This window comes from Micropterus salmoides, unplaced genomic scaffold (genome assembly GCF_014851395.1).
Source record: "Micropterus salmoides isolate LMB-PRFRI ecotype aquatic unplaced genomic scaffold, ASM1485139v1 Ms_hic_scaffold_17, whole genome shotgun sequence".
Taxonomy (NCBI): Eukaryota; Metazoa; Chordata; class Actinopteri; order Centrarchiformes; family Centrarchidae; genus Micropterus; species Micropterus salmoides.
Window position 1 is genome coordinate 23,937,988 of NW_024040817.1, and position 13,704 is coordinate 23,951,691.

The following is a 13,704-nucleotide window of genomic DNA, read 5'->3' on the forward strand; positions in this document are numbered from 1 at the left end:
AAGTCAATAATCACGGCCAATAATAAGTGTCATCAGCCTATGCCATCCTCCTGACATCATAGTCTGTATGGTGAGACCAAACCGCACCTGGTATTTGGGGATGTTCCTCCAGAAACAATGTATTAAACAGAGATTGTTTTCCTTAATTCTGGTGAATTTATATGGGGTATATTTTTTGGTAGAAATGCAATAGCATAAGTTTTATTTGAACACCGGAGGGGACATTTATTAAGTGGGGGATCTGGGGGGACCTCCCCTTGAAAATTTTGAGCATTAAATATACTTCATTTCCTGCATTCTGGTGAACCTTTGTGCACTAATTTCTGCCTTTTCTGCATCAATTTATGGTGGAAATGTTTTTATTTACATAAACATTAAATTCATGCCACAGGTGAAAATTCAAACTATAAAAAAAATAATAGAATACAGTGCAGAAAGGCTCTCTGGCATTCTTTAGGTATTGCCTTTCAACATGTCTCTTCTGTAGATCAACTTTTCTCATTTAATAAAATCCCTGCTGAGTCAGCACACATGATTTAGTCTTCCCTCCTCTTTTGTGTTTGGTGTAGTAACCTCTATAAATGTGCATGTGGCACCTTTTCACCTCAATGATAAATGAATTCCTTTGAATAATTATTGTTATAATTTTTGTTATAAACCCCTAATAGCTCCTGTTTCAACAAGTTTTCTGCACATTCAGAATCTCTCCCGCATATTTGTGTTCTCTGACATGTCCAGAAATAATCGCAATATTACAACACCATCATCATTTAATTAGAATTCATAATATTTTTGCTTTGTCCCCTGACGGTCAGACGGTCTTACAGACACAGAACTAGATGAGACAAGCAGGTGAAAAAACTACAGGAACAAATGAAACTAACTGAAACATTTGTGATCAGGCAGAAATCTCACCACAAATCCACACAAATAAAACTTCAGCACCCCTGACAAAGTGCAGCTCACAGTCCCAGACTGGGCAAGTTTGCTGCTCACTTATTTTTATATTGCAAAACTAGCAGCTGAGTTACCATTCTGTCACAATCTGGATGCTAGTCAGATTGTTACAGAGTGGCCGGCCCTGTCTATTCCTATTTAAAAAATGCAAAGCAAAACCAGTAAAAAAGAAGGGACCGACATGAACCAAACTTGGATGGACTTTCAGATATAATTTCTGTGAACTCTTGCTTCAGTGTGTTCCACAGATGTCACCGTCTGCCTCTTGAAGCCCAGGTGACTACAATGGAAGCACTGAAGGATGTGAAGAACAGAGGCAGGGAGGCAGTTTATTGCACCACATCCTAATAAATTACAGGCAGCAGATGGATCATACCCATCCATATATCTATCCTGCCTTTTGACTATACGTATTTGGGCAACTTAAGGGGAAAATTGTCAAGCATCGTAGCGTCCAGAGTGGTTGACAGAGATGAATCATAACAATCTTCCCTTAATCTATAAATCCACATAAATATTTTTGCAGAACACTGAGCTCAGCACATACATACTTTGCATGCAAAAGGGTATACATCCCCTGACTGGTGTCTGTTACTGCTTAAGTCAGAGCACTCCACATATTATTGCAAATACGTTTACATCGATTTAATCATATTAACATAATAAGAGCATACAGATCACCACGGTAAATAAACTTCTAAAATGAACTAAACGTCTGGCTATATGATCCACTCCATGCAGTCAGCACCGGCTTCGTTCTGACATTTTGCTTTGTGCTCTATTGCAAAATGTGATTCCTGCTTGAAGGGATAACTGAAGAAAAGGAAAACTGACATCAGTGACACTGATGAAAGGCATGAAAAAGGATAAGCATCTACGTGGTTTCATGGTCATATATGACAGAACCATATCTGAAGCAAGGATATGTTACCTGTAGAGTATATCCAGGTTCACATTGGAAAGACACCACATTATTCATCTGAAGACGCTCCCCAACCTTGATACCGTTCATGGGAACCACGGGCTCTGGACAGTTGGTCAGAGACACCGCTGAGGGGATAAAAAATAGATAAAAAAAGGACGACAGGGACAGCAAAAGAAGAATCGAATAATTACACAGGATTTAAAATGAGTATAGTGCAAAATGCGACTATAATAGTGCAGGAGAAACATCTGACCCTGGGGAGAAAGACTACCAGCAAGATAAAAGGTGCACTCAGGGTGTTGGTACGTTATATCAAGTGGTATAAACACTTACTTTTGTATTCCAGCCTGAATCCAGCTGCAGACACACTAATATCAGAGAAAAAGTGGAGGTAGAGTTGGTTGGAGGTGCTGTTGAGGAGAGCTGGGACAGTGGTGCCTTGGGGAGAAGATTAATAGTGGAGTTTAGCAATGCTATCTCCTTCATAGGTCGACCATAACTAACTGCATAAGCTACTGGCAAATAGCTGAAAAGCTTGTTCTTTTTACATCTGCCGATTTAGGCATTAGGCTATTTGGGGAAGCGTGTGCATAATAGTGTGATCTACTCGCTTTTAACAAGACAAAGAGCAGATGCACTTGTTTCTTCCAGTGTGTGGGTATGTTATCAGCAGATAATAAAAAAAATCTAAACAACAACAAAAAAACTTTTAAAAAGAAAAAAAATTACTTCACACAAAAAAAGATGTTCTAAAGAGTCTGCATGACCTAAAACTGCTCGTTTAATAACTCAAATTTGTGAGCCTGGCATTTCTCTTTCATCTCTTTACTTCAGGGTACATCTAACATTTACTTTTGGTCGTGTTCCAAGCACAAACAAAAGGAGAATTCCCTGCTGCTGTATCCTCACTATGAGGGGAGTAGCACAGTAATAGATACTGTAAACAATCGTTCTCTTCAACTCCACACAGAGAAGGCTAACCTTTGTAGAAATGTACCAAGATTTTACCTGTGGAAGCTCAAACAGATCGGAATTTTGAAAATTTCCTATGACTACACCAGCTACTACAGCCTGTTGCTCTGTGACAACTGATGAGGCTATTACGTTGCTTGGACAATTCTTTTGGCAGATGTTGATGAGTGATTTTAAATTTTGTTTTATGTCTGTTTTTAATGCAGTTGAGGTGGGAATAAAACACATGTACAGCGAATACCTGAGAAGCTGCCAAGCATGGTGTCAGTGTTGTCTCCTCCGTCAAACACCTCCAGTGAGTCCCAGTTCTGCTCTGTGACAAAGCTGATTACCTGGATCTGAGACAGGGAAGGGAAAGAGAGAAAGAGGGATGTAAGATGAACACAATTAGTGAAAAGGGGAAAAAAAGAAGAAAAGGATGAGATAAAGGCAGGGAAATAAAAAATGAAGATTAATGAGTGGAAAACACAATATAAAAAGGTGTATTTGAAAAGGGGACACAGTTAAGAACTTAAAAGTATGGCCATTTGGAGAGTAACTTCTCTCTCCTTAAGAGTAGCAGTTGTCTTGGCCCTGACACAGTGAACTCCTTGTCAAAATGAAAACAACATCCTAAAAGCCAAGCACTTTCAGCCCTCCCATTTGTGCTCCGTCAGTCTTTCTTTTTATACTGTTTAAAGTACATAAAGTGTGAAAAACTGCATCATTAAAGCCATGAAGGGCTTACCAAAAAAAGCTACTCCTGTACAAACTGTAAGAACAGCATTCTGGATTTTCACAATCCAGGTTGCCTAAATGAAGGATTTTAAAACTTTGAATGCAGACCATTGGAGTGGTAGGCTTAGACCTAATATGCAATTCAATTCAAGTGAATGAGTGAAAGGGGGCTACACTGTGCCGTCCTCCGTCTTTAGCTCAAATTCATCCATTTCTCCTTCATTCTTTCCAAGCCCCACTTTCTATTCACTCTCACATCCATTTGTCGGCCCTCTCCTCTGTCTCTGATAGTTATAGATCGGATACAAGCCAATTAAAGAGGCTGTAGGGTCTCTAGCGAATCCCGGGGAGACGACGCAGATCACAGATTGATCTTTCATTAGGGGGCTACGGCAAATGTGCCGGCAAGGCACCTCGCTCCTTTAAGTTCAATTCTGGATCGTGACACTCCAATCTAATGTGTCTCTGCTAGCTGGTAGAAGGGGAGCAACAGTGAGAAAGACAGACAGAAAGAGGGTGAAGGTGTGAAAGAGATGAAGTGGAGTAGGAATACTAGAGATGAGGAAGATTCAGCTGCAGAGAGTATAGACACAGACCAAATCCTCTACAGTTACTACAGGGTGTGAGGGTGTACATACAGCCAGCTCTCTCTTCTTATTCTTTGTCTATTTCACTTCCAAGCTTCTGCGATTAGTGTGTAGTGCAGCATGCTAAGTGTGCCTGTGGGCCATCTTGTGTATTTGACCTGCAAGGACAGTCAGCGGAGGTAGAGGAGGTAATAGCTGAGGGATGGCACTGAGGTCATTAGCCACAGAGGCTGAAGCATAAGTCTAAAAACTTTCCTTCAGGCAGATCCATGGGGACCAGGTTCCTGATGGAGTTCCATCACACACGCATCAAAGAATAAGAATATGCAAACTGAATTAACTCCCAAGAAAGAAAAGAAAAGTAAGTGAAGAGGCAATTATATACACATTTATTTCAGGTTGTGCAATCTTAAGTTTCTGGTATAGTGATCTGCTAAATTAAATTCTAAGCCTCTGTAAAGTCTATAGACTACCATTTAGCAGATCTCCTGTACCCTGAGAACTGTAAATGCTATACCTTGATAAACTGTGGGTAGCACTGTTAATTAGCCCTAGGTAAGCTGAAAAGATATCACCACACAGGAGCGTGTCAAGACCATGCAGGGCTGTAAAGGCTATAGGTAAATAAAATCTGTTAATTCGTTTAAGATTCTGACCAGAGACCATTTTAAAAGTAGTTACTCAAAATGTTTTTAAGTAAACGGGTAAGTCACTGCAGCTCAGCCTCAGAATTTTCACTAATGGAGAGTGAATTGTTGTAAAGTCTGAATTAATGCATGCCTGTTAGTCTATTATAGTTTGTATTATGAAGTGCATTATTATTAGAACACTGCTTACTTTTCATATCTAGATGCTGTGTAGACTTTTTTACACATCTGTAATGTACCAGCCAAATGTAAATTTCTCTTTTCCTTTCCAAAACACAGATTTTGACTTCTTGTAACCACTAAGGACTTTGATCTTAACAGACAACACTTTGTCACACTTGTTCTCCATGAGCTAGTATCCGGCCTTTCTACAGTGGTGGACTACTTTTAGAGCGTTATTTCCTATATTATTAACACTTGTTGTTAACCAAGCTGAATATGTCTCTGATTTTTATTTTAATTCATTTTTGCGCAATTTGATTATTATAATTCTGTCCGCTGGATGCCAGAGAGAAACTCTATTATACAAACCTGGATTCCTGATCCTTCAGGAACAGTGATCTTCCAGACACAGTTAAGACTGTTGAGGTAAGGCTCAGGAAAGCCAGGAGATAAGATGGTGCCAGTTCGATAGGTCAGATTGCCTCCACACGGAACTGTAGGAAAAAAGGACAGGGGTGAAAATTCATATCAGCAGTGAACCAAATGGATCATATACAGACCGGATGTAAAAAGACGCGGGAAAAGTATGATTGGGTATTTGTATATAAGCATGCATAAATTTGCACGCTGAAATGCTTATTAAAAATATGTTAATATTAATCTTCCTCTTTAATCTATTTTTCCTCAAATATAGATTTGACTCTGCCAGTGGGATTAAGGAATTTTCTACAAACGTGTCAATATTACAAACAGGAGGAAGATCACACAACAAATAATACAAGAAAATCATGATAATATAGTTCATTAAAAAAATATTTGTCAAATTATCTTCACTTTTTACTCACTAAAGTGAAATCATTACATCCTAACTAGAATGGAAATGCACTTCGTGACTACACACAGTGTCTGATCCACCTGGCCGTGCAAACACACACACATTCACACACAAACACATGCACATTATACGAGACGCACTGTATCACTCCTCTTCAAACACTGTCCTCCCAGCTTGTTCTGCACATTTACACATCTGGTGACAGCATAGGAGCATCTGCTATAGCTGTATGTAGTGTGTGTGTGTGTGTGTGTGTGACAGAGTGTGACTTTGTATATACAAGGGGATAGCTCCATGTGAGCGCATGTGTATTTGTGACCCTCAGCAGTGCCTGCTGCCTGTGCGCTGCGTGGCTAAATCTCGCTGTATCGCTACAGGCAATGGCTGGCAGCCCACATCTGTGCCAGAGTAACGAGTCTTTGACACTCAAGGAATCAAGTGGGAGAGACAGACGGAGAGATGAAAAGAAAAAAGAAAGACACAAATAAAGACATGGACTAAGGAAGAAAGGAAGACAAACAAACAAACAAAAAAAACACACCCACATTGACTGGTGAGTGTTTAAAATAAGTGTAGGAGCCTGTGTTTGAGACTGTTTCTTGTCTGTATTTGAGTATTCATGCCTTACCTATACAGCTGGGTATGGAGCTGTTCCACTGTGCCAGGGCATTGGGCACTGTCAAACATTCAATGGCACTCGATCCCTCCAGCATGTAACCTGGGCTGCACTCAAAACGGATCACAGCGCCAACAGCGAAGTTGTTACCCATACGCCGGCCATTTCGGGGCTCAGGGACTGAGCTGCACTGGGTGGCACTGGTCCGTGGCACAGCTTTAGAGAAACAGAAAAACATGGTGATTACAGGTGACTGTTGCTGATTTGAAGTGAGTAGCCTTATCATTACCTGATAAATATTATAATTAGTTTAACAGACACTATTTTTTGTAGGATTATCTAGGAATCTCTAACAAAATAGTGATTCAATGGAGTAATTTGTTACAAAAGTTACAACAGGTGTCATTCATTCAGTCACTATGGTATTCAGCTTCTATTTGCCTTGTGGTTCCTTCGGGTTACTTACAATAAACTACAAAAAATGAATTATTTATTCATTAAACTGCCATCACCTTGGGATATCTGCAGCAAATGTCATTTCTGGTACAGTGCATTGTTTAAGGAAAATAACAATCCAAGAGAAAAGTCCCTCTTAGGGGAATAGAAGAACATGGGAGTTCAAGCACAACCTTTCAACAGACTGCTACACTTCTACAGGGTTAATGCTCCAGAGCACATCCTTCTGCCAACACACGCACAAGCACATAACAGCTCAAATAGTGGCTGAAGGTGAATCCTTTGGAAATCACACAACCAGTCATCTATTATGGAGGGGAACTGCAGCTGTAAAGGGAATCAAAAAGAAACAAGGCAGTAGGATTTGTTTGTGTGCATTTGTGCTACACACTTACCCTGGTAGACCAGGTGGAATCCTCTAGAGCTGGATTGGCCTTTGGAAGTGAAGCGGATCAGGATTTGGTTGGAGGTTGCTAATGGCAACGACTCGCCTGAGATGGGGAGTAGTTAAAGACACACAGTTTGTAATGTTCAATTTGGGAGGGTTTCTCTTTCTAGCTAAATAAGTACCATCTTATCACCTATGCAGTTAAATAACTAAAACATCCTGCATCTATCTAGTAATAAAATTTAAATGTGAATATTACTGATTATTTTTGGGACTCAATCTGTGGATCCAGCATGAAACTTCAAAAATGCAAGTGGTAAGAAATCTGCCAATGATTGTGTGAAAATGGACATACCGCAAGTCTCTGTATGCGGGTATATTTAGAAGCTATGTCTGTGCATTGAAGGAAAGTGCGAAAAAACAGTGTGTAGATATCTGAGCTCAGGGAAAATCTGCTGTTTAGACTAGAGCAGTGCTAGGTGCTAGACTTTCACAGAATGACCTAGTGTGATGAAAATATAATGTCTGTGAAGCTTTATAAAGGATTATTGAGCCCTTTGCAATATGCAAATTGATACTATTAGAATTATCTTAATATTTTACTTCCATACAGGACTAGCTTATCAGCTATGCTTATTGGAAAGCCAACAATTTTCTTCAGTCCCTTGTAACTAAATGGAAGATCCTGATCCATGATAGCATCCCGTCAGGTACGGCTGACTACAGTTGATCAAGTCATGTTCTGGGAGTTTAGAAGCTACTTTTGATCAGCATATGAGCCTTAAACAACATGTCAGCTCACTGTCAAGTTCTTGTTTTTAGAAATATTCCCAATTTACAGTGCATTTCTTTAACTTGTCCCAGTTGGACTATTGTAACTCTCTGTACACATCCACAATTAACAAATCATTACTGAAGAATCTGCAGCTGGTTTAAAATGGTGCAGCAAAACTCTGTAGAACCAGCTGTAGAGATCCCACCTCCCCTGGCTTTACCTTATTGGCTGCGCGTGAAACGGAATAAAATTCAAGGTTGAGTTTATCACCTGCAGTGTAAGGCTCTCCACAATCAAGCTCCTGCTTACATTAAGGGAGTCTTAATAGCACACTGTACAGGCAGGACTCTCAGGTCACACCTAATCAGGGCTTAGTGGCTGTCAAAACTCAAGACCAAGGGTGACTGAGCTTTTGTCATTTTACTCTGAAGTTTTCTTAACAGCAAATATTGTCCGTTTTCGGTGTATGTGGCATCTGAAAATATTTTTGTGCCTTCATTTGTGTTATTTTTTTTTTTTTTCGGTCTTTGTAAATGACAGTTTTTTAACTGAAATGTGAGGTATTTTGTGAGGTCTTCTCTAATATAAACAAGGTAGATGTATTTGTTATTATACAACTCAGGGTTTATAATGAGATACAGTTTTTGTTTCCTTTTGGTTCCGTTATACATTAACTAAACATTGCATTGCAGACTACAATACAGACATTTATCTGTGCCAAAATTTAAAATATCTGACAATATATCTAATCCCTAGACAGAGGATATTTTATCACTGATATTACTGATTTAATTGCCTGCTATCCTCATCAGCTTACAGTGTAATTAAACACAAGGAAAACCCCCATGATGTATCTACTGTGGTGGAAAACCATTTGTTGACTTGACGGAGAACATGTTACAAAGTGTGAGTATCTCAGTCTCTGCCTTTTTCTCAGTGTACAGTTGACTGGCTCTCTGCAGTCGATCTCATTACTCTGTGTCTGCTTGCTGTCACACTGTAGTAGGAGGCATACGTGCTTAACCCCAGAGGCAACATCTGTGTGTCTGCGTGTGTGTGTATGTCAATGAGTCTATGTGCATGGATGTTCTGTGCCTGTAAGTGCAACGTCCTGAGATATTTCCAACGGCACAGTCTGTTAATGTGTCATAACCATGACTGTTCAAGTTCCACTGTATGATCCCCAAGGCATGCTGAGTAGTTTATTACAGGAAGCCCTTCCTGCGTGCTACCATGGTGACAGTGTTTCATAATTTGCTGTGCTCGGCAGGTATTCATCCAGACAGATCAAACATATGTCAGCATGTAACTTATCAAACCTCTGGCCACTTTCCAATCCTACCACTTTGCCCTTAAAATTATCCTCTATGCTAGCATATTAAAGACTTACAAGGACAGATATGACTTTGGCTGGAAGTCAATAATCAAAAGTCAGTGGCGGTTGTTGGTGTGGACTGGTTCAGATAAAGCAGTGAAGGGGAAAAATGCCAGAGATTAACGCTCTAGCTGTTAAACCACAACTCAAACTGGTTTATTTATGGAACATTCATTTTGCATTTTATGAAAAAATGTTTATTTTATTCAGCCACAAGCTTGCAGTGAAGCAAAAGTTGCAAATGCATATTAGCTTTAAAAGTGGTCAAACTTAAATGTAGTTGAATTGAAATAGATTCCCTAGTCACGCAAAATGAGAGGCCAAAAGTGTGAAGTGATTGCCTTTTTATTTAAGAAATCAATTCAAAAATTAGCATTAAGATAAGTTTCCTTGATTTACTGAATCAGTTATTTCTCCTCTCTGCCTACATGCTGTCTCTTTTTCTTTTCTAATTCCCACCTTTTATCATTCACTTGTTCAACTCTCCCTTTCCTGCCATTACTCTGTTTGTCACCCCTGCCCTTCATAATTCACTATCATTGTCTTTTCTTCTCAAAAAGAGATTTGCCTCAGCAGACATGACAGTAATGAAAACATACTGTTGAATGCTACACTGAGACTAGTTTAATTTAATATGCTTTCAGCATGATCGCATCATGTTTTGACTACTGTGCTTTACCATGCTTGACAAATAATACCCTGCCAACCACTAAAATACTCATTACCTGACTATATATTTACACACATAATGACAGATTGTATATTTAGACTGTATTGCTGAATTCCTTGCTTAATAAGCTTGCAGATATGCATGTCAGTCGATTTGGGAGCATCAGTTTATCACACCACATAAAACAATGCACATCAGTGACAGCGTGACTTCCGCATATCCACAAGTCCACATGACTTCTGGATTATGTTTAACTCATGCTAGTTATGCTTGTGCACACAAGTTCTTCAGCTGCACTGTCTGTGTGGGCTAAAACTCTCCCTTTCCTTGCCAAATTGTGTCAGCTCTGCTCTGCCATGCCTGGTTAGAGAGCTCTGTGAACCTGCCGCCAGGAGTCCGCAGTTAATATTGCGTCCTGTTTATTGAGCTGTAAACTAGATTTTCTGAGGCTGCCCTGGACACAAACCAAAGTAATCATTTTGCTTTTGTCAAGCCACAGGGCCAGAGCAGGCTGAGATGGAGAGTTCCCCTGAACTCACACACCTTTTCACTCGAACCCTCTTGAAAGGTCGGAAATCCCCTAGTCAATTTATTTATTTTGGAGCCCATCGACACAGTTGTAGCATTCATCACATCCATCCATCAATTATCCTTGACCTTCTCACTTTTAACCTTTTCACCCTGTAACCTTGGCAAGCACTTAATACAAATGCAAGTAGAAAAGTTAAAAACAAAATGATTAATGTAATACCCATGTTTTAAAGTTATAATTCTCTATATTATGACAGTTGTGGTAATGTTAAGGCAGCTTTGAGTAGGTGTTTATCTTTTATTTCTTAATGTAAAAAAGCAGTTATTTTTCTTGACGGGAGTCAGGAAATCCCTATCACATTCCCTGTTTTAATCCGGCACACACAGTGTTTGTCTACATAACTGCATATCCTGAAAGTTGACGTGTGTTAGTGTAATACCAATGCAGATGTACGTGCATGCAAGTCTTCTTGAGCCTGTCTGCTGATATCTTATTCCTGTGACTCCTTAAGTTGTTGTTGTCACTGTTGAATTGTTTACAGCTCATTGCAGCCCACCTGCAACCACAGCCGCTCTGCCTGTGTCAGCAATTTGTCCCGAATTTAACTGTATCCTTACGAAACAGATAAGGCTAAAACAACAATAATTTTATTTAGCCCAGTATCATGTCACAAAAATAATGGCCAGGAGATCAAATTGTCAAATCGCATTTGTTGATGTGTTACATGCTGGTGCTGAATATGAAACTATGTGTATGAGTCATGTCTTGTGAAGATGCATGCAGACATCTGAATGTGTGCTTTTGTTTAAGTACCTGTGTGTGCTCCAGAAAGGGAGCTGAGAACTCGGGAGTGCTGTGTTGCCCCATCATAAACCTCCACAATGTCATTTAGAGCTGTCTGGAAGAAGGCGAACTGACTGAAGACCACTAGAAAAGACAAATATGGACAGAAAATTGACATTAGATGAAAGCTCAAATTAGTCATTGCATCACAGTCATGCTGAAAACTCCAAAATCCATTTGAAATGACACAGAAAATCCATAAAAAGTACTCTGTAGCATCCACATTCAAAAGAATATTATCAACAGCACTTTCAATCAAAGTGTCTTTTTTAAAGCGAGGTGGATAATACTGCCAGTTATGACAACACAACCAAAAAATGATATTACACGACTAGATCAGCAATCCTGTCTGGGCTTGATGGCTTGTCAGTACATGAAAGGCTTTGCCAATGACAGCCAATCTGTTGCACAATGTGCAGCTAAAGCTCCACTATGAAGCTTTCATCCTTTCAACCCATTACAACCCTTTCTACTGATATTGCCTGAATATATTCAGCCCTTTCACATCTAATCTATGTCTAGTTTATGTGTTGCGAATATTGCAGGTTAAAGAGAAGGATGAAGAGAATGAAGGAGGGAGGGAGAGGTGTCATGGTAGGACCTTATTCTCTAAGTTACACATGTTCAAGGTGACTCAGCTTCTGTTTCCTCCTGCTCAACTTCCGTGGTTTCCTTTATTCTTACATCCTCTTCATCTCTTACCATGATAAGAGAAGCTAGTGGTTGCATTGACACCCACCCTGTCCACTGCATTGTAGAAAATAGCCTATCATTGGGGCTGGTGTATCAGCCTAATGAGAAGCGGCAAGAATGGAGGCAAGAGCAATTTTGGCTCTGCACGACAAAGTGTGTTGCCTTGGGCCACACTGTCATTTTCCAGGAAAATGCAAATGTAGACTTTAATTATATCAATTTCCTCCCTCGCTTTGACTTCATTGAGTGAAATATGATCCCGACAGGACCCAAGAAGGATGGGAGCCCAGTCATTTTGGAGCCGCACTGGACCTCTGAATGGGCGTCATGACTTCGACATTCAAAAGACTGGGGCGAAGTACCCCAAAGCCAAACACATGCCAGCTGCTGCTGTTTGGTGTAATTTAACAATGATAGGACTTGAGCTTTTCCTTCGAGAGGTTTGATGCTGATAACTCATTAAAGAGCCAGAGGGAAGAGAAAAGCAAGCAGGAGCCAAAAAGAGAGAAAGACAGACAGAAAATGAGCAGAGAGACATTGTGGGCAAGTAAGTAAAACATGTTTGCTTCTGTATTTGCATGTTTGAGCTGTGTCACACTTCTGCATTGTTTTGCATTCTGAATAATTTGCTGCTCCTACAGCATCAGATCACATATTGGAGGCAAGCTGTGACCTTTAAGATGGAAATGCCAAAAAGTAGTGAAACTCCAAGAACTCTGAATATTCCGGACACCAATTATTTTTGGTGTGTGTGTGTGTCTGTCTGAGACAGACATAATGTATGCCCAATGTGTAAGATAGTGATTAAATTGCCCCACCAAAGAAACATGAAAATATGTGTATGGCAATGAGACAGATGGATATGGGAACTATCAATCACTGTGTGGTTTTACTGTGTCTAGAAAAAAATTAATTAAATGCATTCAGTAAACCTCTAACTAAAGCACTTTAATTGCAGGTTAAAAATATTGTGTGTGTGCGTGCCTTTAAGTTTTCCACAAACTCGTTTTCTCCTACGCTTATGATTAAGAATGTGCAAGTATGAAAAAAAAGCTCAGCTGTTTTCTTCTTACTGTCATTAGTTTCTGCAGTGAAAGACTATGCAGAATTGAGTGAGGCACTCAGTTTGAGCCTGATAAGGGCATTTTGTGCAGTATACAATAATTGCATCTTAATTAAACACATAATTACCCACCTGTACACACTCACAGGCACACACAAAAACGCACAATTAAAAAATCTGCTAGAAACACAGTAATACAGTGCTCTTCCTTGGCTTACCGTAATCCTGGGGCACCATCACAGAGTACAGACAGGTTCGTGAACTGCTGTAGTTGCCAGGGTAACCAGGAGACAAGACCACTCCCTCCAAACCTGAGTACTGTCCACCACATGGAGCTAGAGAGAGAGACAGAAATGAGACATGAAGAGACAGGGCAGACAGAGAAGGAAGGTCTAAAGCTAATAGTGTAAGATTCCATTTCTCTCCCCTACCTCCTGCTTTTCCATCCCCTCTGTTCCATTACTCCTAAATTACTTTTCTTGTCTGATTGA

The 13,704-nt window shown here is 39.9% G+C and overlaps 1 protein-coding gene across 1 annotated transcript in view; it reads right to left on the minus strand.

The window, feature by feature from the left end:
• The window catches only part of csmd2 (CUB and Sushi multiple domains 2), a 251,780-nt gene that overhangs the window by 56,275 nt on the left and 181,801 nt on the right, over positions 1-13,704 (minus strand). Inside the window, exons 32-39 of the mRNA XM_038725504.1 lie at positions 13,432-13,548; positions 11,428-11,541; positions 7,270-7,365; positions 6,431-6,634; positions 5,337-5,461; positions 3,096-3,192; positions 2,216-2,320; positions 1,889-2,007 (exon numbers count right to left, since the gene is read on the minus strand). Of these exons, the coding sequence (XP_038581432.1) occupies positions 1,889-2,007; positions 2,216-2,320; positions 3,096-3,192; positions 5,337-5,461; positions 6,431-6,634; positions 7,270-7,365; positions 11,428-11,541; positions 13,432-13,548 (977 nt within the window). The remainder of the gene's footprint in view (positions 1-1,888; positions 2,008-2,215; positions 2,321-3,095; positions 3,193-5,336; positions 5,462-6,430; positions 6,635-7,269; positions 7,366-11,427; positions 11,542-13,431; positions 13,549-13,704) is intronic.